The sequence below is a fragment of the Eptatretus burgeri genome, chromosome 12, assembly GCF_056783735.1.
Source record: "Eptatretus burgeri isolate ZD-2024b chromosome 12, Ebu_testis_v1, whole genome shotgun sequence".
In the NCBI taxonomy this organism is placed as follows: domain Eukaryota; kingdom Metazoa; phylum Chordata; class Myxini; order Myxiniformes; family Myxinidae; genus Eptatretus; species Eptatretus burgeri.
Window position 1 is genome coordinate 41,138,319 of NC_140972.1, and position 20,738 is coordinate 41,159,056.

Here is a 20,738-nt window from a genome sequence, read left to right on the forward strand (position 1 = left end):
TATTAAAACAATGGGGGCTTTGATGTTTTATGTCTTTTTTACAATATATATATATATATATATATATATATATATATATATATATATATATATATATATATATATATATATATATATATATACAATGCGTGCAAAGTTGGTAGAAACCTTTTCCAACAGACTAACAGCTGTAATTGCTGTCAAAGATGCTTCCACCAAGTATTGACTCATCGAGATGAACACGTTTTTTTAGGAAAAGTTTTGGAGATCATACTAAAATTCACCAATTCGGCAATATTTGCCCATTCTTCTGTCTAAAACTGTTGAACTTCAGTCAAGTTGCATGGTTGAGCAGTGATGGACAGTATTCTTCAAATCATGACACAGATTTTCGATTGGATTTTGGTCAGGGCTCTGACTGGGCCACTCAAGGATATTTATCTTTTTGTTGCTTAGCTACTCCAGTGGAGCTTTGGCTGTGTGCTTTGGGTCATTGTCATGCTGAAATATGAACTCCATCCCAATTTCAGCTTTCTTTCAGAGGGCAGCAGGTTTTCCTCTCGGATTTTTCTGTGTTTTTCTCCATCCATTCTCCCTTCTATCATGACAAGTGCCCCAGTCCCTGCTGATGAGAAACATCCCCAGAGCATGATGCTGCCACCACCATGCTTCAAAGTAGGGATGGTCTTCTTTGTGAAATGTGCTTTGTTGGGTTTGCACCAAACGTAACTTTTTGCATTTCGGCCAAAAAGTTCCATCTTCGTTTTGGCAGACCGCAAAACGTTTTGCCACATGGTTCAGAATCTCTGGAGTGGTTTATTGCATACCTCAAATGGGACTCAAGTGAGGCTTTTTTCAGTAATGGCTTCTTTCTTGTCACCCTACCGTACAGGCCAGACTTGTGGAGTGCTTGGCATATTGTTGTCACATGCACACAGTGACCAGTCTTTGCCATAAAGGCCTGAAGCTCTTTCAAAGTTGCCATTGGCCTCTTGGATGGCCTCTCTGATCAATCTCCTCCTTGCTTTGCCATCCAGTTTGGAGAGACAGCCTGATCTCAGCAGGGTCCTTGGGGTATTCAGGGTCCTTGCTCCAAGGGACATTCAAGGCCTTTGAAATATTTTTATACCCATCCTCTGTTCTGTACCTTTCCATAACTTTATCCTGGAGGTCTTTTGAAAGCTCCTTGGTGTTCATGATTGAGTCTTTGCTGTGAAATGCACTACCCAGCAGAGGAAACCTACAGGAACAGCTGATTTTATTCTGAAGTAATCAGGATCACGACAATTTAACACAGGTGGAGGCCAATTAATTTGGAGTGTGATTTCTAAGGTGATTGGTTTCATCTGAGCTCATTACCTCCACCACCAAAGGTGAAGGAAGTTATGTTTTCACCCCTCTCGATCTGTTTGTCTGTCTGTCTCTGTGTGCAGGATATCTCAAAAAGTTGTGGATGGATCTAGATGGAATTTGGTGGGCAGATTGGGTGTGTGACAAAGATGAACTGATTAAATTTTGGTGAAGATCCCGATCAGATGGCTTGAATTTTTTCAGTGATTCTTCATCATTGAGAGATAGGGCCAAAAATGATATGTAGCACAATATCTCAAAAAGTCGTCGACGGATTTGGACGAAACTTGGTGGACATGTTGGGTATGTGAGAAGGAAGAATTGGTTCAATTTTAGGGAAGATTAAAATCCCGATCCGGATTAGATAATTTTTAAGTGATTCTTCACCATTGAGAAACAGGGCCAAAAACGATATATAGCGTGCTTTTTCAAAAATGTATTGGACCCAATATGTTCTCTTGAGTCAGGCATGACGTGGTGGAGGTATGTGCTCTCCCGAGTGCCCTTCTAGTTTACAATTGTTATTATAAGGGGGATGGACACTTATCCAACAAATATATTCTAGTTTTGCATTTTTAGTTAAATGTCTGAAATTTGTAGAATTTGTTTTTCACTTGGAAGTTGCGGGTTATGATGTGAAAATAAAATGTAGAAAAAGTCTAATTGAATGCAATTTAATTCCAGGCTATACGGCAACAAAAGGTGAAATTTGTGAAAGGGGGTGTCGACTTTTATAAGCACTGTCTGTATATGTATGTATCATGATATCTCTAAACGTTGTGAATGGGTTTTGACAAAACTTGGTGGATGAGTTGAGTTGCTGACAAGATTAACAAGCTGATTAGAATTTAGTTAAGATAAGGATGTGGATCCGGCCTTTCAGTGGAAGACAAAAGATAAACTGTTCAGCGAAGCAGAGGAATGCACTCTACCAAGTACCTTTCCATTTACTTCAGTGCTTATGTTCGTTACTTAGGAGATCATACTAAAATTCGCCAATTATATGAATGCATGTGTATATGTATGTGTCTGTATGTCGACATGTATGCTCTGTATGTGTGAACCCTCTCGAATTGAAAATGACTTGGCTGATCTCCATCACATTTTCATACATCCTGGGGGTACCCAGTGTCTGGTCAGGGCTCCAAATAATCCACCCGAACCAAACCCCTTCCCACAAGAGTGGGTGTTTTCTTCTTTTTTTAATGAAAAAATTCTGATTAATGTTGTAATCACTTACCCCATCCCTCGACATCACTCTCACATTGTCATCATTTCCACTGTGGCTTTCAATGCATTTCTGAACTTTCAAGTGAAGACAATATAACAAAGAAATTGTCCAGAAACGTATTGTTTGGGTCAGGTCAGGTCAGGTCAGGATGAGTTATTTTGGAATTCAAACAGATTATCCAAAATGGCTGCAGGCTCTTCACCAGATGTTGTGAATCAAATATTTGAAAGGTGACAATAGCTTTACATACCAATATTAAAAATCAGCAGAGTTTGCAAAAGGAACATGAACATTTTTCTGCAACTGATCCATGGCAACGAATATGGCACCGAATTTGCTCATTGAAAACTCTGGCCAAACACCTAAATAAACAACCCACAGTGAGATTTAAAATGGAACACAGGCTGTTCGCATGTGGCGTTTATTCCACAGGAATGTTCATGTTTTCAGACAGAATGTAAAATATGCTGGCTTTTTCCCAGTTCTGTCGGATTTTGAGGTTAATCAGGCATGTTGAGGAACTCGAGTTATTAAAAAAAAACTTTTACACCACTTTGTGCTAATATCAGTTTCAATGCAAAAAAAAAAAACAATAAAAATACATTACGTGGTGTTGTGACAATATTATTTTACATCAGAATTTGGGTGGATTATATGTACTATTAAATTAAAAAAAAAATCTAGTTTATTTTTTCCCCATCAACAGAAAAATAACTAAACATCTCTGCCGCATTGAGAAAATATTGGAATCTTTGATGGATGTGTTTGTCTATCTCTCGTCTTCAAAGTCCAAAGCAAATGGCAAAAGCTTCAAAGCCTGAAGCAGTTATAAAACCTTCACAATACATGCATTTGTCTTGTGAATAACAAACAGCAATTATGTAGATTGTTCTCATAGGTGCCCACAGGTGTATGCATTATGCATCAGTCCATGGATTACATTTTGGAAACTAGAAGGGCACTCGGTGGAGCGCATGCCTCCACCAAGCTTATTAGTGCAAGTTTTGTATCCCACTGGTAGGCTGGAACTGGATTTAAACCTGAACCAAAATCTAATCAGCTTGATATTGTCACCGAACCGACTCATCCACCATGTTTTGTCCGAATCCGTCCGTAAATTTTTGAGTTATCGTGATACATTTCTGTTTTAGCCCTATCACTCAATAGCAACGAATCACTAAAAAAATTCTCATATTCAGACAGATCTTCACCAAAGTTGAATGAACTCCTCCTTGTCGTACACTCAAGTTATCCACTAAGTTTCGTCCAACTTCGTCCATAACGTTTAGAGATATTGAACTACATATCATCTTTAGCCCTATCCTCAATGGTAAAGAATCCATAAAAATTATGAGTGTCCAGATCCGTATTCGGATCTTCACCAAAATTAAATCAATTTGTCCTTGTCCCGCATTCAAACCTGCTCACCAAATCCGTCCACAACTTTTTGAGATATCCTGCTCACAGATAAACAGACAAAAAGACAGGGGTGAAAACATAACCTCCGTCCACCTTCAGTTGGCAGCGGAAACAAGAACAGCACGTGGTGGAGTGTGTATCTCTGCCAGGCTGAACAGTTTAAGTTTTGCATCCCACTGATAAGCAGGATCTGCATTTTGACCTTAACCAAAAATTAATCAGCTTGTTCCTGTCACCTAACCAACTCATCCACTAAATTTCGTCATAATCTGTCCACAACTTTTTTTAATTTCATGCCATACTGTATTTTGTTTTTGGCCCCATTTCTCTTAATGGTGACGAACCACTTAAAAAAAAATTATCGGGTCTGGATGTTCACCAAAATATTTTCAATTTATCCTGGTCAGACACAAAACATGTCCACCAACTTTTGTCCAACTCCGTAAATAACTTATTGACATATCGTGTGAAATGTAGATTTTGGCCCTATCTCTAAATGGTGAAGAATCACTGAAAAAATTATGGAATCTGGATCTGGATCTTCACCAAAATCTAGCCAATTTGTTCTTGTTACACATCCAACCTATAAACCAAGTTTATTCCAAATTAGTCCATAATTTTTTGAGATGTCATGCTCACAGAGAGAAAGATAAACACGTGAACAAAAAAATAAAAATAATTTATATGTGGATCCTCACCAAAATCAAATCAATTCGTCCATAGCAGACGCGCAACCTGTCCACTAAATTTCATCTGAATATGTCCATAACTTTTTGAGATATTGTGCGCTGTGTCATTTTTGGCCTTATCACTCCATGGTGAAGAGCCACTTCAAAAATTCTCAGATCCGGATCCAGATCCAGATCTTCATCAAAATCAAATCAATTCGTCCTTGGCAGACACCTAACCTGCCACCAAGTTTCATCAGAATCCGTCCATAACTTTTGGAGATATCCTGCTTACAGTTAGACAGACAGATAAACATACAAATGAAAATTCACTCATAGGGTGACAACTTGGAGAAATGGAGTGACACTCGAGAAAGAACATACCACCGCCAGGCTGAATAGTTTACATGCCACTGAGAGGTCGGATCTGAATGTGGACCTTAACCAAAATCGAATTTGCTTGTTCTTGTCACCTCACCAACTCTTCCACCTCATTTTGTCACAAGTCGTCCACAACCTTTAGAGATAACATGCTATACATAGTTTTTGGCCCCATCTCTCAATGGTGAAGAATAACCTGAAAAATTCTCGAATCCAGATCCGGATTTAGATTTTCACCAAAATCAAATCAATTAGTCCTTGTCACACACACCCAACCTGTTCACCAAGTTTAATCCAAATATGTCTTCAACTTTTTGAGATATCATGCAATATCGTTTTTAGCCTGATCTCTCAATGCTGAAGAATCAGTTGAAAATTAAATAATTCTTGTATCCAGATCTAGATTCAGATCTTCACCAAGATTGAAACAATTCTTCCTCGTGGCACTCCCAACCTGTCTACCAAGTTCCGTGTGAATCCATCAATAACCTTTTGAGATATTGTGCTATATATTGTTTTTGGCGCTATCTCTCAATGGTGAAGAATCACTTTTTTAAATCCTCAGATCTGGATCTGGATTCGGATCTTCACCAAAATTTAGCGTTGCCATCCTTGGCCAGTCACCTACATAAACCAAAAAATTCAAACCGATTCCTTGAAAACTGTGGCCAAAAATCGTATGACAAACAGCCAGACAATCAACCAGAGAAACGGACAGACAAACGGACAAGTTTTCTTTTTTTTTCGTCAAGTAACAGACAAGGGTAAAAATGTAACCTCCATCTACCCTCGGTGGCATTGGTAAAAAATACTAAATTAATTGCTAAGGCTATAGAGCATGTGAAATCAATATAATAAGTGGTGTTTGCTCTTTTGTATTCGCTTGTGGATGCTATTGATGGCCTCTCCTCTGAGCTGTCTACCCTGGGTTTGAATCCTCTGCCCAGGTATAAACTTTCACCCTGGTGTTCCACAGACAGGACGATTCACCAATGTATTTACCATCCCTTGGATGGACTTTAAGTTGGGCGTCCCGTCTGCCAGTTTTAGTTGGTGGACGTTAAAGATCCCACGGAGTTCTGCACGAAGAGTAGGCGAGCTATCGCCACAGCACACTGAACAAATTACAAATTCCTTCCCCGACTTCCTGTGTTGAAGTGGTGACCCATCCAGGATTGTAACCCATAGCTAATGAAGCTGCCGAAAACAGCTTTATGCACCTAATGGTACAAGGGAGATAAACAAACATAAACAAACAAACTAAATAATAGGTATCAAAAATATTTGGTGATCCTTATTGTATTTTCATGTATAAATGGGTAAACATAAAGCAACCACCAATCCAACAACGATTGCTGTTTAATCGTTCGTACATGACAATACAATAAATATTGCTATATCTCTTGATACCTACTATTAATCACTACATGACCACATCACTAATGTTGTAGTTGAGGAAGAAAGAACCATTTTATCGAAACAATATGTTTGCCTTTACATCCATCATCTGGACATTGACGCATGACTCCACTTTTCCAGAGGACACTGTCAAGGAAGTAGGTCGTTGAGAGTATTGTGTTTCAGTAAATTACAATAGACATAAATATAACAATGATATATTTTTGCTCTTTCATATTGATTTATTGAGTTTGTATATACATGAATATACGATGTGGTTTTGCATTCACTCTGCTGTGTTTGCAGTAACTGTGCATGGCTACATCCTCATGACGCAAACCCAAATACCACTCAGACCCCTGCAAAATCATGGTATGTTGTACAACTATTTCCTCTAGTTTGCTTTTCGTGCCATTGATTGCTATCACAAGGTACAGTGAAAGCTCTAGTAAAGGATATTATGCCTACTATGCCTGTACTATGTCCATATCCCAGCACTTTACCCAACCTCTGCAAGTCGTAATTCTACAGCCAAGCACAAGCAATAAATTCTATCAGAATAACCACACACAATTGTCTCCTCTTTCCTAAAGATAATGTGGTATCTTAACAACCATAAGCAAATGCGAATTTCTAACTTCTAACAGGAGGATTTCTAACTCCATCTGAAGGATGACGTGCTCAGTGATACAGTGTTCCATTCTCACTGGACCGGAATTTAAAATTTACACTAATTCAACTCAATTGAGAAATTAATCCGGAGAATAGAGAACTCAAATGGCAAGGGTGTCCCAACATATATATATATATATATATATATATATATATATATATATATATATATATATATATATATATATATATATATATATATATATATATATATATATATATATTCTAATGTTGAGAAGTAAATAAAAGCTGCAAAACTTGAGTTGAAATAATTATCTTTAAGGTACAATTTCATGATGAAACACTCACCGATACACCTGGACTGATCAGGGCCGGTGATGTAACCACTTGGACATGTACACTGGTAACTTCCCACCGTATTCTTGCATTCTCCACCATCGCAGATTCCAGGAATGGTTTGACACTCGTCAATATCTGTACGCACAGAACACAAGATTTTATGTCTTCATATAAAAAGTGAATGAAAAAGTTAAGGTACCATAAGGAGCTTGAATGTTCAAATTACGAGGTTGTTTACAGCATAAGAGTAGATTACATGCTCGGTGAAACCCATTTTCTAATTTCCTGCTAGCTTTGTGTCTGCCAAAGAAAATTCCTCAATATGAGATCATTCAAAATTACCAGGCATGAAGAAAATGACCTCTTGCAATGTGACATGCCAGTGGAATGCTTGTGTAAAGGGAAAACATACTTGGGGGAATATACTTAAGGCACAACCAGAATATATTTTTGTTACAGCCGTTGTTGAGTGCAAGTTCTCATTTGATTCCAGGCTTTCTTCCATCAACTTTCAATCTGTTAATGTCAGACCTCAAAGTTAAGGTATACAAGCCATTGTCGTTTGTTGTCACGATGCAATGGCCATTTCAGCCCAAATCAAGTTAGAGTTCAACGCAACCAACGATCGATGTGGACGCAATGCAGACTTCCCTTTGATGTAGAAACCTGAAGCATCATCAAAGGATTTCTAGAATGGGGGAAGTATATTTCTCACTTGTTTTGTGATCAAATATTTGAGGATGACTAATGGAAGTGGAAAGGTACACACGGAGACATGGAGAACTCACATTCTTGATAAGTTGTCCTGGTTTCTTTGGAGGTTTCCGACAGGTGAAATTCTTAGTGGATCAGGATGACCTGGAAATCTCTGTTCATGATTTAAGCTGGAGGTTCTTTGTGGACAATCGCTTGGTGATATATTGTTTTGTTTCTCCTTTCAAGGAATTTTGATACATATAATCAACGGTTCACATAACTGGAACACAGGTACTCATGCGCGGGGAAAAAAAAATAAACAACAAACAGACAACTAAATGCATACTTCAAAGATGCTCAGAAAGCTGAAAAGCAAACTACCACAACAGAGGCTTTTGATGGAAGGTTTTCTCATCTCGTGTATATAAAGATTCTTCCATGATAATTCTGATATACTGAGATTTCAAAATTTAAGTGTACAAAATTAAGTTTATAAATTTTGACAATATAATTTATAAGCTAAATTGTAAGTTTATAGCTTTTAAGATTAAAAACAAAGATTGAAGGAGAACGCGCCAGCGAAGAAGAAGAACAAGAGGGGGAGGCTCAGGAACGTCTCGGACGAAAGAAAGAGCGGTTTGCGAGTGTCTCGACTGGAGTGGGCGTTCTGAGAGATCAAAGATGCATACCAAGCTGAGAGGCGCATCAAAAATCGGAGTGACGATTGGGAGAGCAGATGAACGTGCTCGAAGCTGACAAAAAATATTTTGTGAGTACCAAACCATTTCTACTAGTACACACTCATTCATTGGAGAACCAAATTAAAAAAAATTGTGAACGCTGCATGTAATATAAAATAACACCAATGATTATTTCCATTGTTGGGTGGTCGCTAGACTACCCTTAGTCTCAGGTTTTCTGTCTGTCTGTATGTTGGGCGGTCGCTAAAGTACCCTTATTTTCACTTTTTCCATCTGTCTATGTTTGTTTGTTTGTTTGTTTGTATGTCTGTATGTAATGGACAGCTCTGGAGGCCAGAGGAGTTAACCGATTTTGATGAAACTTTACAGGTAGGTTCATACCAGGATCTAGTTCTCTGCTTTTGAGCACCGTTGCTATGGACACCACCGTTGCCTAGCAACGGGACTTTGAAATTTTTGAAAAATCCTAAAAATATATATTTTTTCGAAAATCAAAAATCGACTTCCAGGCTTATATGCGCACTATAATCAACCTCTTTGTCAAAATATTTCAGCCCGATCCGTCAAAAACTGTATGACTAGTATGCAATTATGTAGCGACCACCCATGTCGCCTACCGGCTTGTCTCAATATCAGTTTGTGTTGTAGTACTATGAGATATATATGAGAAGTGTTATAATTATCCTTGTGTGTAGTTTAACATCCTACCAAAGAACCCATCGTTACAAACAGGTTACTTCCCCCAGAATTTGACTATTTTTGTATGATCTAGTTGGAATACAAACTTCACCGGGAGTGGTGCTTCCCGAACATGTTTACATAGATCGACAATTGGGATACGCCCCCACCCTTAACCCCCAGGACAATGAATTTATTTTTTTACCACCTAAAACCTTCCAGTACACACCCCAAATATTGTTGTGGGCCGGGGTTCAGTGACTATAAACGACCACTATCTGGAGCAGTGGAGTCGTCTCCCACCGAACACCAGGAATTTAGGTCGTGACTCTCAGATAAGTCCGAAGGTCACGAGTCCCTTAGCGGACCGTGGTCGCCAATACTTCGACGGCGTGGGGTAGGGTTAATTGCCTAATTTCAATATACCTAAGTACCCACGTCGTCCAACTACCAGGGAAAACCACACCCTTGGCTGACTCTGTACGGACCGAGTCGCAGGTACCGACTCGGATCCAGCATAACCGAGCGGAGTTACCAGAGCCACGCCGATCCCAATGACAACTTACCGGCCCAAACGGCCTCGCTATTTCTCAACTTCGAACCATGCTGGGTCAATGAAAGAAAACACAAACAACGAACTGGAACATTTAACAGGGGATTTATTTTACAATAATAATCGGGGAGGGAAGCACACAAAGAGCAGTGTTATCCGAATAAGAAATGTAATGAAAAGGAACGAAAACACTTAACAGCTCCACTTAACAGACTGGGCACGCACACACACACACACACACACACACACACACACACACACACACACACACACACACACACACACACACACACACACACAGAAACTGGTCCCCGTGGGTCTATTTCGGTCCTCAGCCGGGCGGGGGTACCTGTCCCGCCTCGTGTGGTTTACTCAAGCTTGTCCGGTGGCGGGACTCAAACCCACCGCCAACAATGCCGCACCAAGTTACGGGGACCAAGAATGGTGCCACGGACGCCAGCCAGCACGGCCACAGACAAAGCAAATCACCACCGGACTGCAGACCCTCCGCAGTCGCCACGAAGACACTGGTCTGCCGAAAAAACCTGCTCCTCACGACCACTGTGCAGAACCCTCGTCGACCAAGCCAATCGCCCCCAATGACTGCTCACCACTCGACTTATCCTTCCCCTCCCCCGCGGGTCGATGGAAACGCTCTGAGGTACTCGCCTCCGGATTGGACGAGGGGGTTGTCCGGCGACTCGTGGCCGACGTTGATTGGATGAGCTCACAGGGGGCGGAGGGAACCTCACCCCTGTATGTGACACGATGCACGTGGGCGATGGCGTTGTTGTTGTAGTTGGTGATGTAGAGGATGTAGTTGTTGAAGATCTAAACACCTAGCTAAAAAAATAACTCATAGCACACACATGTAATTCCCATTAGACAGAAGGAAGGGTTCCAACTAATAACACATACTTATCGAAATAACTGAGCTGAAATAACTGTCTGTGTTCAATGGCTTCCATATTCACACCACACCACCATGAGTGTGTTTGGTTACCAAGTTTTTTGTGGAGTGCTCGCCAAATAGCTTAAGCACCGCATTCAAAACCGATGATAAGGAACGCCTAGCTTGGCAAGCACTAGCTAGCTGCTTGGTAGCTGAACACACCCCAGTTTATAACTCATTCCGTCCAGCGGTACAGGAGTTCATACAAGTCACACAAACACAAACACACTTTTTGAATTGTATATAGTTCGAGTTTGATTTCAAACAGGATGTTGCTTGATTTATCTTGATCAATCTGTGATTGATTCTTGAGCCGTTAAATCTGGTGTTAGCTTAGTGGTGAGGGTGGTGGCTTGGGATCCTAGGGTCCTGAGTTCAAACCCCATTGGCTTCTGAATTAAAATACACCAGGAGGTTGACTCAGCCTGTCATCCTTACGAGGTCAGCAAAATGAGCACCGTGTACTGGTAAGGGGGACACTGCATCAGCGGCATAGCCGCGTCCCAACCAATGATGCAACCAGCAGCCACAGGCTGCACTCGATAGAGAGAGATTCTTGAGCCAATTACGAACTGTTGGATTTGGTCCTTTGTAGGCAGGGTGTTTCACCAAAGAGTGCATCGTCCATCATTTGGATGTTAAGCTGGGGTCCATATGCTAGCATTGTTGCTTGTCAACTTTCAAGATTCCACTATCATTTGACGAAGAATAGTTGAGTTATGGCTGGCACACTAGCCAAACTCAAAATTCCTGCCTTAACCAGCTCCAGTCAAACAATAGACTTGGCAAGCCACTTCATGAAAGACTTTGGCCAATTATATAATATGTTCTATGATCCCATGACCCCATGCTGTGGCATATGTTGACAGAAGAAGGAGACAAAGAAGAAGTCGTTTAAAACATCGTGGTGATGTGTTGGTGTGTTTGGCATTCCCACCTGAGCACATTGCTCATGATGCCACATGAAAATCCCATATACAGTACTGTTATGCTTTGGCATGAATTGTCCCCTAATGTTGTAATTCATGAAAAACTACAAGCTCGTCCACGAGCCTTAAACATTGGAGAACAGTTCAATCTAAAACATATACAAGTTTGGAGCATTTTCGTAGGACTCGGAATGCCAAATACAGCAGACAGAGCGTGTGAGAATGTTGTCATGATCACTGAAAGCACATTTGGTGAGTGTTATTGCCATATGCGACAACAAAGAGAAAACAATCAATATGCATATACAACAATGCAGACACCATTTCACAATGACACATTATATACTGCTTGTGAATTGTTTTAAACTCATTACAATTTGAATTTTATACATTTAACACAAGAGCTACAGGTTGGATGGAAAAGAGCAGAAAAATAATTGCTATTACTTTCTGTTTACACCACCTTGTTTTATTTACCTTGATCTCAGGTTCATGGAGGCAATTCATGTACATTATCGCATGTATGTCAAGGATGTTGCACAGTGACTCAAGATCGTTCATCACAAGGAATAAAAATAACAAGAAAAGAGTAGGACAATGTTGCCCATTCACTGAGACGTGCATCTTTGGTGCAATGATGTTGCAGACATTGATGTGGGACAAGCGCAAGGTGTTGTGTTTCAACTGCAGAGGACTCGACAACCATTAGGAAGTACGTCGGAAAGTACTGAAGCAATGAATCATATTCCCTGTGATTTGGAATTTTCAATGAGTAAACCGGAAAGAGATTTAAGCACCTCCACAAAAGTGGGATGCATGTCCTCCACACAGGGACCATCGCTTAACACCTCTAGTGATACCGTGAGCAAAGCATGGGGCCATGTGTGTATGTAAGGGAAGGTGTCTCACAAAGAGCAGCTGGAGAAGCTACAACCAAACATGTACATTTTATCGACACCATGTACTTTTATCACTTCCCTGATGTGAATAACATCATCATCATGTACCATGCATTATGCAATGTGTGGGCTCTGCTAAAGCAGTGACGAAGCTACAATCCTGGACGGGTCGCCACTCCGACTCAGGAAGTCAGGGCAGGAATTTGGAATTTGTTCATGGTGCCGCCAATAGTTCACCTGCACTTTGCGAAGGACACCGGTGGGATCTTTGACATCCACCGGCTAATTCCAGTGGATGGGATGCCCAGTTTATTGTCCATCCGAAGGACGGCATACACATCGATGAGTCAACCTGCCTGTGAAACACCGGGATAACAGTTCATAGCTGGGTCGGAATTCTAACCCAGGCTCGGCAGCTTGGAGGCGAGTGTACGTACCTATCGGCCATCCTGCCAGCCCTTTGCCAAAAACTATTCATAAAAACTACTGAAATTTTTGTAAGTGAGGTGTAACGTCCATTTTCATTGTGCAGTCATCAAGAATGTTTATGCTGATACTGTGCTTCCTCTCAGTCGCTCAGTGAATGCCAAGTTTCAATCCAAGGCAAATACATTAGCCACTGTGCTAATGGTGGAATGTACAAGGTAGCAGGAACCAGGAGTTGCTAATCTCGTGGAACATAATTTACATCCTGCAATTCATGGTGCAGTGAAAAGAATGCCAATGTCAATAAATAAGCAGTTTTCGGTGTGAGAGAGGCAATATTTCCAGACAGGAGGTTCACGAAGAGGTCGAATAGCCGATTATCAAATATTTGTGCAGATTGTGCAGAAAGTGATTTTTCTTGGACACCATTGTTTCAGTTTGAAAATTAGGGAATATGGTTTGTGGATTTGGAGTGGGAAACGCCTTGCATTTATGTATATGTACAAGTTGGGTCACCTGATCAAGATCGAGTTACTTGGACTTTAGCAAATCATCAAGAACATTGATGTTTAAATAGTACAGCGGATAAGCACAATAATTGTGCGTTTTATGAGAAAAGCATGAATTTTCTGACATAGTTAGTGAATACCATAAGGTGTATTTTCAGATGTGGAGGGAAGTCAGATTTGACCTCTGAGGACCGTGAGAGGTCAAATCCAACGTGGCTGCCAGTCCACCAAGTCTAATGTTCAAACGCGTTTAATTTTGGAACTAAATAGTGTAAAAAAAACATTTAAGGTGTCATTTCCAACTAAGTTTGGAATGGCCATTCGTTTGGTGATACTTATGAGATCACCAGGAGCCAAGGAAATGCATTTCGATCAAGGTCAAGGTCAAATTACGTTAAAAACTTTTGGACATTCTTTTGGTAAAGACAATGGATTGGACCTATGCAATATAGTGAAACTTCGCTTCCATTTTGACACTATTGGGATAATAATACAAAAAAAAATTAATAGAATAGTCCCATGCTGCTAGTCTATTTAATACTTTATTAATAGCAATGATGATGATGGTAATGATAGTGATCAAAATCTAACAGCCTCCAGAACAGAAGCACAGTGCAGTGCACACTTGCACCGTCCAGTGCATCCTTTCTCACAGCAACAGCGAATCAATTCATGGCACAGTTTTGATGCTTCGGGGAGAGTGGTCCAAAGCGGCTGTCACCCAGTTGTTTCCTTTGTCCAGCGCCAGTCAGATGGCTCTGGCATCTCAGGATCCAGGACCAATGCCTGGTTCTAACAGTTGGCCTTGTAGCAAGTGCGCTTGATGTGCTGTTTGAGTGCTGCCTGGGTTGGAGGAATGTTCTCTAGAGTTCTAGACTTCTGTGTGAAGAGCTGTTTCTTGGCATGATTCACTTCCATGCTCTCACTGATTCGGTCGTACATCAGCACCACAAATCGCTCTAACAGTAACATTGATCCTTCACTGACCTCACTTGGCATGCATAGGAGTTCATTGAAAGCATCATTCACCTCTGGGAAAGACTTCCAAGTTTCCCAGGCAGTCTTCTTTGCTCTGCCAGCGAATGCAGATACAGTGTCACACCCGGTGAAAGCGTGAAGGACTGGGAGAGTCAGACACTGTGTTGGATTCATTGTGGCAACCATTTCGTGAACAGCTGTGTAACGAAAGCTTGACCCGACACCAAAGGCAAACCCACAGCTCATTAGGAGCTGTCTTGCTGAATGAAGCTACAGCCAGTACTACCACATCAGTATCAACGGTACGTATGGTCACCTTTTTAACACCCCTTTTGCACAGCATCTGCCACATGCAGAAGTAGATGAGTGTCGGCCTCCTCCTGCGAACATGGGGCAAGGCAGGCCAAGTATGACTCAGCCGGAGAGCAAAGGACTCCACTTCCATCTGTTGCATACAGTTCCTTGCCCTCTGCTAGAGGAAGATGAACAACTACACATGACAGGAAAGCAAACAATTCGGTTTTGTTATCATCGCATCGAAGGAAGTCCTTCCAGTTCTTTGGCATCACAGTGGAAGGTGCCACTCTTTTTCCTGGTGCCCTTTCCCCTCTTCTGTCTTGTTGAGGCTTTTTTTTGCGCAGTCTGATTGTTTTTCTGTTTTTCTACACTGTTTGGTTCCAAAATTAAGGACGTTTGAACATTAGACCCAGGTGACTAGCGGACATCTTGGATTTGACCTTTCAATGTCCCCTCAGAGGTCAAATCTGACTTCCCTCCACATCCGAAAATAAACATTATGGTATGACCTAACTATGCTAGAAATTTCATGCTTTTCTCATAAAATGCACAATTTGTTAAAATGTGAGAGCTTATCCACTGTACTAAAATTGTTGTTGCAAAAAAAATTAACCAGGGAGTGCAACACGGCAATGATGGGCCACAAGGGCTCATTTCCTTGTTCGAGGTCGTAGAGGATCGTGCGACAACTGCACCCATTGTAATCCTGTGGAGACTGTGGAATGTTTGCTGATTAATTTACATTCTGCATACGGAATATATATATATATATATATTTTTTAAATGTAATTGCTTTGATTGCTGAGAAATAATTCACCCTCGAACGTGATGTGGAAGGGCCGACGCATATGTCAAGCTCCGTCCCTCGCCCCGCCAACTGGACTGAGTCATGTTATTTCTAGTTTTAACATTAATTTGATTAAGAATTGCATTTATTATTTTATTATCGTGACGTTAACTGAGCTAGTATTACAACAATGGGGTACACCAAATCATTTCTGGACAATGGGCTCAGGGGTATGGAATTGTATTTTTTTTAAATATCAAAGGAAAGGCTTCATAGAGAAACAACTCATACATATATATATATATATATATATATATATATATATATATATATATATATATATATATATATATATATATATATATATATATATATATATATATATATTGCAAGAAAACAGGATTTCTATCATTTATTGAACAATCACATTTGCCAATGTGATATGAAATCATACCTTCACACTGCTGGGAGATTTCAGTCTGCTTGTAACCCACAGGACATTTGCATTCATAAGAGCCCACTGTGTTCTTGCAGTTTCCTCCTTTACACATCCCAGGAATGGCTTGACATTCGTCAACATCTGCACAAAATATAACCGATGTTGTGCACATCCTGTATCGCTTTCTGATACACCGTCCTAAAAACTCAGAAAGTTCTATTATTCTCTTGCAGTTTGACATAAGCACATGACAACCACAGTTCATTTCGTTGAGGAAATGTTTCACAAGCACATGGAAAACTTCTGGTAATAAATTACAACTCGTGTTCGGTACAGACAAGACTCCCAATTTCTACGATGCGTGTAATGTATTTGCCATGTAGAGCACAATACGTCAGTGTAAGAATTAAATGGTGTTCTGCTGTTAAAGTTTATTGTTGCATTCACGTTCCTGGTAATTTATCACTTTATATCAACATCTCAGTATTTTGATCATGCGAGTCAGAGCAGCTGTGTATTTGCAAACAATGTGGAATATGGGACAATTACTTCTTTTTTCATATGCAGCACGATGCTGTGGGGTAGCGTAATTTTCTGAGGGCATTGGTAGACCGCTGATGAAATACCCTCTAAGTTATGGCAATAATTTGGAATTTGGCCAGAGAGGCAGTGATAACTTGCCTACTCTTTGCGAAGGACACATTGGGATGTTTAATCTCCACCAAATAATTCGCCGGCAGATGGGATACCCAGTGTAATGTCCATCCGAAGAATGGCACACACATTGATGAATCACTCTCCTGTGAAACACCGAGATGACAGTTTATAACTGGGTCAGGATTCTGCATCAGGTCAGTCTTTTGGGACTGCTGCTGATATCATGCGACTCAGTGTCACCTTCCGCATGGCCGAGTTGTCGGTGATAAACTGACACCCCTCACTGGCTTTGCTCGTGGGGAAGGTGACTCTTGACACACTGCCAGGATTAAAAACAACACCTGACAAAGGGTGTATGAGCTACCTTTAGGAGCCAATGGCCATGCGGTAAGGAGGTGATGTCTCCTAAAACACACCCATCCAGATTTGCACCAGTTTGTGGCAACTCAGGTAGCAGAGAGGGGTAGTGTAACCCTTGATATGAGGTGGATGAGCTTGTATATTAGCCAAGGTCAACCATCAAAAAGTGTACGAGATAGCATTAGTCAACAGAAACCATCAAAATGTGTATGAGCGAGTATTAGCCAACAGCAATCATAAAAATGTGTACAAGCGAGTATTCACCAACAGCAATCATAAAAGTATGTATGAACGAGTATTAGCCAACAGCAACCATAAAAATATGTATGAGCTGTTGTTAGCCAATTGCAACCATAAAAAGGTGTATGAGCTAGTGTTAGCCAATGGCAACCATAAAAAGGTGTATGAGCTAGTGTTAGCCAATGGCAACCATAAAAAGGTGTATGAGCTAGTGTTAGCCAAGGGCAACCATAAAAAGGTGTATGAGCTAGTGTTAGCCAATGGCAACCATAAAAAGGTGTATGAGCTAGTGTTAGCCAAGGGCAACCATAAAAAGGTGTATGAGCTAGTGTTAGCCAATGGCAACCATAAAAAGGTGTATGAGCTAGTGTTAGCCAATGGCAACCATAAAAAGGTGTATGAGCTAGTGTTAGCCAATTGCAACCATAAAAAGGTGTATGAGCTAGTGTTAGCCAATGCCAACCATAAAAATGTGTATGAGCTAGTGTTAGCCAAGGGCAACCATAAAAATTTGTATGAGCTAGTGTTAGCCAACAGCAACCATAAAAGGTGTATGAGCTAGTGTTAGCCAATGGCAACCATAAAAAGGTGTATGAGCTAGTGTTAGCCAATTGCAACCATAAAAAGGTGTATGAGCTAGTGTTAGCCAATGCCAACCATAAAAATGTGTATGAGCTAGTGTTAGCCAAGGGCAACCATAAAAATTTGTATGAGCTAGTGTTAGCCAACAGCAACCATAAAAAGGTGTATGAGATAGTTAGCCAACAGCAACCATAAAAAGGTGTATGAGATAGTTAGCCAACAGCAACCATAAAAATTTGTTTGAGCTCGTGTTAGCCAAAGGCAACCATAAAAAAGTGAAAGCTGGTATTAGCCAACAGCAACCATAAAAAGGTGCAAGCTGCTTTCAGATAATGGCAACCAAAAAACTACACCTGTGGGAAGAGGGTGGGTGTACACAGCGTTGCTGAAGGCGTGGATGTCATGTTCCTCATCCGGTAGATGACACTGTGGGACAATTATTTCCCAACCACTTTTGTACCATTTTCATGGAACAACTGGGCACTGATATTTGTTGTCATTGCTTTTTCGTTAAAATTTTTTTAAAAAATTCAAAGCCAGACTAGACAGCCTAGAATCGAGTGTGTGCACGTCGAGGCCATCATGCCAGCCTGGACAACTACTAAGATCAGGTAGTATAAATAAGTTGTGATCTACATCTGGAGCAAGGTGAATTTCAGAGATTACAGGAGATTCTTGACAACACTTGAAAACATCGTGCAATAAGTGTGGATTTCATACACAACACTAATAACATGATATTCCTGTTAACATAGAGTGTACAAAGAGTTGTGGGAAGAACATAAAAGAGCAGTTGGCATTTTCATTACCCTGGCAGGCGCCTGTGCGAATGTTAGAGATGAATCCCCTGCGACAGGGCTGGGGTTGTGCAGGGCACATCTCGCATGGGTGTCCCCAGGCACGCCCAATGGTAGCACAGCACAATCCCTTAGTGCAGACGATGCCACTCACTTGACCCTGGCACATCTGGTTGCTCACTTGGGTGTAGCAAGGCCCTGTCCGGTAATCTGTGTAGTACATCCATATGCACAACTTTAATCAGTCTTGAGTCCATAGCATAGCTATAATATCATAATGTTGATTTCTTTTATTATTTTACTTTTTGGGACAAAAAAAAAAGGAAACCAGATTTTAATGGAACATTTTGTCTCCATCAAAGCTTTCGTCAGTCTGCATCGATGGACAAGTTAAACAATGATTTTTTTTTTCAACTGAAAGCGAAAAAGAGTATGTCAACCACCGTGGGAAGCAAGGTGAATCTAATGGTTTGAGCATTAGTTCTTAATCAGCTTATTTTGCTCTGATGATGGGCAAATGGCAAAAATGTCAGCTGAACCTCACTTCCTATTGCAGTTAAGATACTTATTAGTTTTAAGCATTAAAGTTTGTTTCATGCAGCACACCTGCCATTGGACGACCTTCTGATTTTCAGTACGCAAGTGCAAAATCTTAAAAAGATGCTATCATTTGAAAGAGGTGTTAAACTTGTATTTCTCATATGATGGCATCCATTTGAATGTGCCAGTTGTACTGAGAGTATATAGTAAAACATCATTTTTGTGCCACTGTTATTGAATACTGATAAACATAAGTTTAGTGTCGGCTAAGTATGACTCATGTTCTTGCCCTTCAAAGTAGCAGTTGTCACTCACTAACATCTCATTTTGTCTCTCATACGTACTGGTCCCTCTTATCCACCTGCATCATTTTCTTGTCTCACTGATCATATTCATCACTACATCCCTTGCATCCCTGTTTTTTTAGTGCTGTGTTGTCAGTACCTTGACCACTCGTCTATTGGTTAGCTCATACACGAACCTTGACCTCTGTATTAAAAAGAATAACCCACACAACCAATGATTGAACCCATGCCCCCAATTTCAACTACTCGAGTGATTTTTCATGAGGACTAATCTGGCAGAGATATTTGTCTCGTGTGCCATCATTCCAATTGCAACGAAAGAAATTTACAAGCAGTTGGTGTTGTGTACATAATCACTGTACAAACCACTAACTCAACGAGTCCATGCATTCATGTTCGATTAGATTATGTTGTTGACACATCAACACCTGTTGATTCAAACTACACCACTCTAGTGAGGTTCCCAGCATGATTTCCACATAACTCACTCATAGCCTCGTGTTCTTCAATGATAATCAAACCAAACTGTAATGACTATTTTCCCAAAATATATCTTTCTGTTCACACTTGCAATAAATAATCTTCTAAAAATGCATTACATTGTCACCATTAGGAAATACTGTGAAATTGTATCAAATACAAATAGATTGTCTTTTCTGGTAATATCATTAAGATGTCAAATCACATAAGGGTTTATTTTCTTACAAGTAATTGTTCTTGGCAAATTAAATGACAACTGTTGGAAATATGAGGAAATGGTGCACTGTAAGTATGTTGTTTGCTGATTGATGATGAAGACATGTTTTTTGCCTCGGAAATGTGGAAAAATAGAACAAGTCTGGTGTCTGGAACCAAAAATTATGGGTGGCGTCTGAAAGCAAGTGTGGAGTAACCCTTGAGACCTGTTCTTGGGACGAAACCAACACCTGAGAACTTGCCAACTTTATCGCACTTTTTCTCTCCGAGAGCGTCCAATACGCCTACTTCTTGAGCCGGGCCACAGTGAGTCACAACA

General features: G+C 40.5%; 1 protein-coding gene across 1 annotated transcript in view; it reads right to left on the bottom strand.

Annotated features, from left to right (window-relative positions):
- LOC147015483 (fibrillin-2-like) overlaps positions 1-20,738 on the bottom strand; it is a 269,758-nt gene that overhangs the window by 222,146 nt on the left and 26,874 nt on the right. Inside the window, exons 7-9 of the mRNA XM_085850274.1 lie at positions 18,891-19,088; positions 16,258-16,383; positions 7,408-7,533 (exon numbers count right to left, since the gene is read on the bottom strand). Of these exons, the coding sequence (XP_085706400.1) occupies positions 7,408-7,533; positions 16,258-16,383; positions 18,891-19,088 (450 nt within the window). The remainder of the gene's footprint in view (positions 1-7,407; positions 7,534-16,257; positions 16,384-18,890; positions 19,089-20,738) is intronic.